General features: G+C 41.5%; 1 protein-coding gene across 2 annotated transcripts; it reads right to left on the reverse strand.

Moving 5' to 3' along the window:
* Window positions 1–376: 376 nt before the first annotated feature.
* Window positions 377–5,506, reverse strand: GEMIN6 (gem nuclear organelle associated protein 6). 2 transcript variants are annotated; one of them, XM_069494576.1, is made up of 3 exons: window positions 5,447–5,506; window positions 4,285–4,431; window positions 377–1,434 (listed from the first exon to the last, which is right to left on the reverse strand). In XM_069494576.1, the coding sequence occupies exons 2-3, from the start codon at window positions 4,410–4,412 to the stop codon at window positions 1,059–1,061; spliced, it is 504 nt and encodes a 167-aa protein (XP_069350677.1). In that variant the 5' UTR covers window positions 4,413–4,431; window positions 5,447–5,506; the 3' UTR covers window positions 377–1,058. The 2 variants fall into 2 exon arrangements, with proteins under 2 accessions (XP_069350677.1, XP_069350678.1); XM_069494577.1 differs by having other exon boundaries at window positions 5,421–5,474.
* Between the last annotated feature and the right edge of the window lie 3,449 nt (window positions 5,507–8,955).

The following is an 8,955-nucleotide window of genomic DNA, read 5'->3' on the forward strand; positions in this document are numbered from 1 at the left end:
GGAAGTATGTTTCTTGCGTTCTTTTCCTTGAGTAAAGCCTGTCCCAGAGAATGGGGACTATAGGCAGAAAGCATCATAAGTCTAAAGACTGGGCTGAATCCACTGGGCAGAAGAACTGAGTTGAGTTTAGCAGCAAAATACCATGTCACACTTACCTTTTTCCTCAGCGCTATCAGTCAATGCTCACATTAAAGGCTTTGAAAGTTATAAGGCTTAAGTGTTAAGATTTTACTAATAATCCAAACTTTCCAGTTTCAATCAAAAAAGGACATATATTCTGATTCAAAAACAACTTCATCGTTACACCAAAATAAAAGACAAACATTTTAAAAACAGACATATATAGTTAGTGCAAGGGACTAACAAATCTGTGATTTTGCCTTAACATTTTATATTGAATCTAACATGTTACATTTTTTCCAAATAGTTTTCTTGGCTATGAACAATCACACCTGTAATTCTAGCAACCTGGGAGGCCGAGGAGGGAGGACTGCTTGAGGCCAGGAGTTTGAGATCAGCCTGGGCAACACAGCAAGATGTTTTCTCAACAAAAAATTTTAAAATTATCCAGGCATGGTGGCTTGTGCCTATAGTCCCAGCTACTTGAGAGGCTGAGGCAGGATGATCGGTTGAGTCCAGAAGTTTGAAGTTGCAGTAAGCTATGAGGATGCCACTACATTCTAGCCTGGACAACATAGCAAGACCTTGTCTCAACAACAAAACACACACACACACACACACACACACACACAAAACTTTTCTTGCCTAACAAAAATGGGGTGTATCCTCAACACAAGAAAGACCCTTACAATTCTGACATCCCTATGGTAATTTTGTTGCATGGGATGATATCCTTGCCCCAGTCCATTAATTTCCCCAGGAAACTAGCACTCATAATCCACATCTTTGATTTTACCAAAACATCAAAAGAATTAACACACTCACACACACACTCATGAGCCTTTAAAGTCCTATAATATGATGGACTTATATTCAAAACATTTTATGAAGGAAAAAAAAAGTCTATTTCAATCAGTGTGTCCACAATTCTTGGCCTCTCATTGAGAAGCTGCAAGATGTCCTTGAATAAGATCCTGAACACGGGACAGAATAATCTCATTAGAGCTGCTGCAATTTTCTGGACCATATGGTGGGTCTATAGTCAGGACCCCTGCCACACATAGAGTCCTCTTCGAATCTCCCTGTTCGGTGATGGGGATATGGTTCTTCTCAAGCCATTTCTTTAGACTGTTCTTTCTCTTTTCCAGATCCTCAGGGCTGTATGCTTTGCAGTCTCCAGACATGAACAAATGCATCAGCTTCTCCCTCACTCTATGGTCCCCTTCACTCACAGTTTCAACAGTCTGCACAGCATGTCCCATAATTCCGGTGACAGACATGCTGCCATCTTCAAGGAAGTTCACGAGGACGATACTTTGGAGGAAAAGTAAGTTCAGAGCAGATTTGCAAAAGAAAAACCTAAGGCACCATAAAACTATGGAAGAAGCAATGGAATGAAAGGCATTATCAACCCAAATAGTTCACTAGAATAATAGGGAATGCTCTTCCCTGTTTGAAATTAATCTTCTCACCACCAAATGCTTTCACTTGTTCGACAAGCGTTCACTGATGGCCTTAAACATCTAAACTTTTGATCCAGCCTAACGCTAATCACTGTGGGATACAGTTAAAGTATTACTTAAAGAGTAATAAATGCAGCCGGGCATAGTGGCCCATGCCTGTAATCCTAGCACTCTGAGAGGCCAAGGCAGGAGGATCGCTCAAGGTCACAAGTTCAAGACCAGCCTGAGCAAGAGTGAGACCCCGTCTCTACTAAAAATAGAAAGAAATTAGCTGAACAACTAAAAATATATAGAAAAAATTAGCCGGGCATGGTGGCGCATGCCTGTAGTCACAGCTACTTGGAAGGCTGAGGCAGAAGGATTGCTTGAGTCCAGGAGTTTGAGGTAGCTGTGTGAGCTAGGCTGATGCCACGGCACTCTAGCCCAAGCAACAGAGTGAGACTCTGTCTCAAAAAAAAAAAAAAAAAAAGACTAATAAATGCCTTAAATGTGTATTAGAAAAGAAGGCAGGGTACAGATTTAACTTTTAGAGTTAAGAAACAACAACCACATAACTCCCCTCCAAAGCAGACCAAAGAAAATAACAAAGCACAAAATTAATGAAATAGAAAACAAGAGTCAATATGAGGATCATCAAATCCAACAGTTGTTCTTTGAAAAAAAATAAAATTCACAAAACTCAGGCAATATTGATAAAAATAAAGAGGAAGAAAGAAGCCACATATAAATATAAGGAATAAGACAACAGAGATTAACAGGAAATAGTAAGAACAAATTTATGCCAATTTTGAAACTTAAAACAGAAAACTTCCCAGAAAATATAAATTACTGACTCAGAAACAAAAGAGAGAGAATGTAAATAGTCCTGCAATCTTTAATAAAGACTAAATAACTAGTTCAAAATCTTCCCAGGGAGAGTGAAAAAAAAGGCCCAGACAATTTTACTGGGAAGTTCTACAAAATTTTCAAGGATCAAACATTTCTAATCTAACCAAATTCTGTTAGAAACTATAAAAGGGGGACTATGTGTTAATTTATTTAAAGAGGCTATTATAACCTTGGTGCCAAAAGCAGAGGACAGGATGAAAAAAGAAAACTATAAGGTAATCTCACTCATGAAAACAAATCAAAAATATTGAAAAAACATATATATTTTATGATATGTTATGATGTGATTAAAAGGGAATTTCACTTCTGTGGTATTCTTCCCAAAAACCTATAACCCAAGTCTGGTTTTGAGAAAGCATCACAGGCCGGGCGCAGTGGCTCACACCTGTAATCTTAGCACTCTGGGAGGCTGAGGCAGGAGGATCCCTTGAGCTCAGGAGTTCAAGACCAGCCTGAGCAAGAGTGAGACCCCATCTCTACTAAAAATAGAAAAATTAGCCTGTAGTCCCAGCTACTCCGGGAGGCTGAGGCATGAAGATTGCTTGAGCCCAGGAGTCTGAGGTTGCTGCGAGCTAGGCTGATGCCATAGCACTCTCCTCAGGGCAACAAAGTGAGACTCTGCCTCAAAAAAAGAGAGAGAAGCAAAAGAAAACATTACATAAACCGAAATGGACAGACATTCTACAAACTACCTCACCAGTACTCTTCAAAACTGTCAAAGTCATGAAAAACAAGGAAAGACTGAAAAACTCACAGATCAGAGGAGACTAAGAAGACATGACAACTAAATGTAACGTGGGATCCTGGATTGGATCCTGGAACAGAAAAAGGCCATTATCAGAAAAACTGGTAAAATCCAAATAATGTCTGCAGTTTAGTTAATATAAATTCTTAGTTTTGAGAAATGTATCATGATAAGATGTTAACATTAGGGGAAGCTGAGTGAAGGGTATATGGGTACTTTCTGGACTTTCTTTGCAACTTTTCTTTAAATCTTAAATCATTCCAAAATAAATAAGTGTGTGTATGTGCATCTTTACCTTTAAAGCAGTCTTGCAAAAAATAAATCTGACCCTAATCAAACCTCTAAATCTGAATACTTATTTATAAGAAATATGGGAGATAAAAGAACACATTAAACTACACTATGATAATCCATAAGCTAAATCTAGATGTTCAATTCTATAAAACAAATGACTCAGTTTCTTCAAAAATAAATGACATGGGAAACCAAAAAAGGTGAGAGAAAGTGCAGAGTCATAGATTAAGATATTTAAACTGATACTTAAGAGACATATCAACAAAACTGAACAAACCAATATAAAAAGAACTTTTGAGACAATCAGGAAAATCTGAACTGACTAGGAATTGGCTAATATTGAGGTCATTATTATTATGATTATTACTTTTGTTAGGTGTTATAAGGGTATTGTGGTTACATTATTTAAAAAGTCCTTATCTTTTAAGAGATATGTTGAAGAATTTATAAACAAAATGATAATAATTTCTGGAACTGGCTTTAAAATATTTGGAGGGGGTATAAGATTAGTGTCCGTTATACTACTCCATTAACATTTGTGTATGCTTGAGATTTTCCACCATAAATACAATAAGTAAAATTTCTATGTCCCATTTCTATGAACTTGGCTGGTCGAACAGGGTAAGCCATAGTGGCAATAGCACTTAGATTCAAAGGTAATTAAATTCTTATATGAGAATTAGCTTTTCATTTATCTGCTTTTTTAGTTTGGCTATAACATACAGGCAGCACAAAGGGGTGTCATGATTTCAGGGAAGTAGGATGCATACTCACTTGGCAGAGACTGGGTCTGTAGTTAAAACCCATCCTTTATACTCGTTCTTCTCGCTGGCTGTCACTCTGACCTCTTTGTAAATGTAATCTTGCCATTCTAACGGGCCTTTCTTCATCCATTCACTCATAGTTGCCAGGTGGCTAGATCTACAACAACCACCAGATCGGGTTAATATTTATGTTCCTCCTAAGCAAATGTTTTACCCCTGATCTCTATCCTAGAGGCAGAGAAATCTGTGATTTGCCTCAAGTTCCTAAAAAGTTACTTAAAACAATTAAGTATTAACATGGAACTGATACTATGAGGAAAAGAGCACATGCGTAAAGACTGCTTGAGAATTTTAATATATCAGGAAAAGGAAAATAGTGTTTACAATTCAGTCTGAAGCTAAAGGGACACCGAGTCGCCCTGGTCCGGTCTGGGGAATCCCACCTGGCACACTTCTATTCCTCCCCGCCCGTCATTCCCAGTCCTGATCGCTCTCACTCTGGCCTGCAGATGCTCAAACCCTTCATCTCTGCTTTCCTTCCATCAAAGGAGTTCATCCCACACCACTTTTTTTTTTTTTTTTTTTTTTTTTGAGACAGAGTCTCACTCTGTTGCCCGGACTAGAGTGCCGTGGCGTCAGCCTAGCTCACAGCAACCTCAAACTCCTGGGCTCAAGCGATCCTCCTGCCTCAGCAGCCCGAGTAGCTGGGACTACAGGCATGCGCCACCATGCCCGGCTAATTTTTTCTATATATATTTTTAGTTGTCCAGATCATTTCTTTCTACTTTTAGTAGAGACGGGGGTCTCGCTCTTGCTCAGGCTGGTCTTGGACTGCAGACCTCGAGCGATCCTCCCGCCTCGGCCTCCCAGAGTGCTAGGATTACAGGCGTGAGCCACCGCGCCCGGCCATCCCACACAACTTTTAGCCAAAACTGAAGGAGAGAACTCTTCTGATACACACCCACTCGCTTTTTCGCTATGTGTCTCCGCTGGATCCCGCCACCAAAGACCCCCGATTTATGAGATTTCCTCTTAAAATGTGTTTGGAGGATGCGTAAACGAGGGGGCAGCAGCTAAGGCTCTAAAGCTCGCATTCCCGGTTCCGTTCTTTAAATATCTAAATACACACGATATTTAAAGCCGTACTTAATCCTGACAAACGAGAGAAATACCAGCTTAAACTCCTTGCAGCACCGGCTACTCGGCAACCGCGCTGTCAGGAAGAAGCCTTGAGCGGAGTGCGCCCGAGACCACCATGCTTTGCGCCTGTCGTCACTTCCGCCCCCAGAAGTCTCTGTTTTGTAGTCCTTCCTGGATGTCCGCGAGGCGGGGGGTCTCGAGTGCGCCGTGCAAGTAGGGGCTGAGATTTTTCTGTAATAATAATAAGGTGTCACGTTCGCTAGAGCTGCCCTTCTCCGTTGCCACGACGCACATTTCAAACGATTTTTCTTTTAGAGAAAAAGGTGCGTCCCAGGCTTTCAATGATAGTAGATCTGGAAATGTACTTTTGTCATAGAATCAAACCACATGAACCCTCTAGTTAAATCCTAAAGCTCTACAAGTGTGAGGTGAACATACTGTGAAGAAGAGCGATAGGGCTAAGGTACTTCTTGTTTATGTAGCTTGTATAGGGTAGTTAAAGTGCCTGCTCCTTTGGGATGTGCCCTCGGTCCAATCTTGTGAGAGGTGTATAAGCTGGAAAGAAATGCACGAGATCGAGTTGAAATCCACCTACCAGATCACTCACGATAAACCCTCTGTAGTGGTAAAGTGCAAAAGACTTGCCTGCGCTTACAGGTTTCTGGTCACGTACTTAATTGTCTTCTGGCATGGCCCAGAATCTTTTTCAGGACGGTGACCCTGAAAAATCGTATAAGGTGGTAAACATTAAATTCCAGCAAATGTGAAAACCAAGATTGACTGGCAACAACAACAACAACAACAACAAAAAACCCAAGGGAGATTTACAAAACTGAATTTTAAAACTATCAAGCCAAGGTGTAGAAAACATCAAAAATTAATCAGCTTTTTCCTTACTATTTGGGATTTGAGTTCCACATAACCCTCGACATTTAAGCGTTTAATCCGGGCGGGGCGTGGTGGCTCACACCTGTAATCCTAGCACTCTGGGAGGCCGAGGCGGGTTGATCATTTGAGCTCAGGAGTTCAAGACCAGCCTGAGCAAGAGCGAGACCCCCATCTCTACTAAAAATAGAAAGAAATTATATGGACAACTAAAAACATATATAGAAAAAATTAGCTGGGCATGGTGGTGCATGCCTGTAGTCCCAGCTACCCGGGAGGCTGAGGCAGTAGGATTGCTTGAGCCCAGGAGTTTGAGGTTGCTGTGAGCTAGGCTGACGCCATGGCACTCTAGCCTGTGCAACAGAGTTGAGACTCTGTCTCAAAAAAAAAAGAGTTTAATCAGGCTACAGTCCTAAGGTTATAATTGACATACACTCATTTTAGAGGGGCTATATATCTTGAAAGGGTTTTTTGGGGCTGAAGAAAATAAATATTTCAACCCAAAGTACTTCTTTGTCATATTTTGAGATGGCTCCAGACAAACAGGAATAATGCTGTAAGGCTGTCTAGGTGGGGAAGCTGGGAGAAATTTGCATCTGTAGAGAATCTATGTTAAATGCAGCCAGGCCTTTCCTTTTTCTTTTCTTTTCTTTTTTTTTTTTTTTTTTAGACAAAGTCTTGCTGTGTTGCCCATGCTTGAGTGCTGTGGCATCAGCCTAGCTCACAGCAAACTCAAACTCCTGGGCTTAAGCAAGCCTTCTGCCTCAGCCTCCCAAGTAGCTGGGACTACAGGCATGCACCACCATGCCCAGCTAATTTTTTCTATTTTTAGTTGTTTGGCTAATTTCTTTATATTTTTAGTTGAGACGGTGGTCTCACTCTTGCTCAGGCTGGGCTCGAACTCCTGACCTAAAGCAATCCTCCCGCCTCAGCCTTCCAGAGTGCTAGGATTACAGGTGTGAGTCACCGTGCTTGCCCGGCCCAGGCCTTGCCTTTTTGATCTGAGACAGGTTTGCAGAGAGAGTCTGTCACTCTTAAATGTCTGAATAAAAACATTTCCCCAGGGCTGTTATCATGAGGCTTACATGCCTAACAAGACTACCTTGCCAGCCAGGCTTCCTTTCTCCCTCCTACCCCCACTCCATCAGAAAGAAAAATACTTGCTAAAATCTAAGCTGGAAAAGATAAAAAAAAAAAAAAAAAAAAAAAAGAAAGAAAGAAAGAAAAGAAAAGAAAGAAAGAAAAATACTGTCTAGTCATTTTCTAAGCCCCCCTTTTTTTTCTTCTTTCTTTGGGGGACAGAGCCTTACTCTGTCACTCTGGCTATAGTGCAGTGGCATTATCACAGCTCACTGCAACCTCAAACTCCTGGGCTCAAGCCATCCTCCTGCCTCAGTCTCCTGAGTAACTGGGACTACAGGTGGGCGCCACCATGCCTGGCTAATTTTTAAATTTTTAGTACAGACAGGATCTTGCTCTTGCTCAGACTGGTCTTGAACTCCTGACTTCAGGCATTCCTCTCACCTCAGCCTTCCAGGGTGCTAGGGTTACAGGCGTGAGCCACTGTGCCCAGCCCCCTTCATTTCTTAAAAGATGACCCTTGTACCTCACGGGGGGGGGGGGGGGGGGGGGGGGGAGAGGATGGCAGTGCTTGAGTGACTCAGTTCTCAGGCTCAGTTCTCCCTTTTGGCATAATGAATTTTGGGGGAGTCCTGAAATTTTTATTTTTCCTTTAGCAATTGAATTTTTATTTCTTTAACAAACTTTTAAGTTTGTTAGAATTGTGCCAGGCACTATTCTAGTAACTTTCAAATATTAACTCCTTTTATTTTACTTTTTGAAGATGGAGTCTCACTCTGTCATCCAGGCTGGAGTACAATGGCATGATCATAGCTCACTGCAGCCTTGAACTCCTGGGCTCGAGTGATCCTCATACCTTAGTCTCCTGAGTAGCTGGGACTTCAGGTGTGCATCACCATGTCGGCTTAACTCATTTTACAAGTGAATAAGTAGACTGAAGAGAATGGGGGAAATCTGAGTTATAGAATGATAAGATTAAATTAGTATATTAGAAAAGCTGCAGAGAAATTGAATGTGGGGAAAATAGGGAAATATAGAGCATATACACCCTGAAACTTTATGTGAAATATATACTCTCTACTCAAATTAATAGTATTAGGGGGAAAAAATTCCAGAACAATGACCTCTCTAATAGAAAATCCAATTTTAGCCCGGGCATGGTGGCTCACACCTGTAATCCTAGCACTTGGGAGGCCGAGGTGGGAGGATTGCTTGAGCTCAGGAGTTCGAGACCAGCCTGAGCAAGAGTGAGACCCCATCTCTGCTAAAAATAAAAAGAAATTAGCTGGACAACTAGAAATATATAGAAAAATTAGCTGGGCATGGTGGCACATGCCTGTAGTCCCAGCTACTCGGGAGACTGAGGCAGTAGGATTGCTTGAGCCCCGGGGTTTGAGGTTGCTGTGAGCTAGGCTGACGCCACAGCACTCTAGCCCGGGCAACAGAGCAAGACTCTGTCTCAAAAAATAAAAAAAGAAAGAAAGAAAGTCCAAGTGAGGATTAGTGAGGTGTGTCTTCAAATTGATTACTGTTATCTGCCTTGCCCAGCCCTGCCCAGAGGAGAGGTTTTATAACC

This window comes from Eulemur rufifrons, chromosome 19, assembly GCF_041146395.1.
Source record: "Eulemur rufifrons isolate Redbay chromosome 19, OSU_ERuf_1, whole genome shotgun sequence".
NCBI lineage: Eukaryota > Metazoa > Chordata > Mammalia > Primates > Lemuridae > Eulemur > Eulemur rufifrons.

Coding starts and splice junctions, on each gene's coding strand:
- GEMIN6 (XM_069494576.1), bottom strand. CDS start 4,412: ATGAGTGAATGGATGAAGAAAGGCCCGTTAGAATGGCAAGATTACATT. Junction 1,435..4,284: donor ACAGACCCAGTCTCTGCCAA/GTGAGTATGCAT, acceptor TTTCCTCCAAAG/TATCGTCCTCGTGAACTTCC.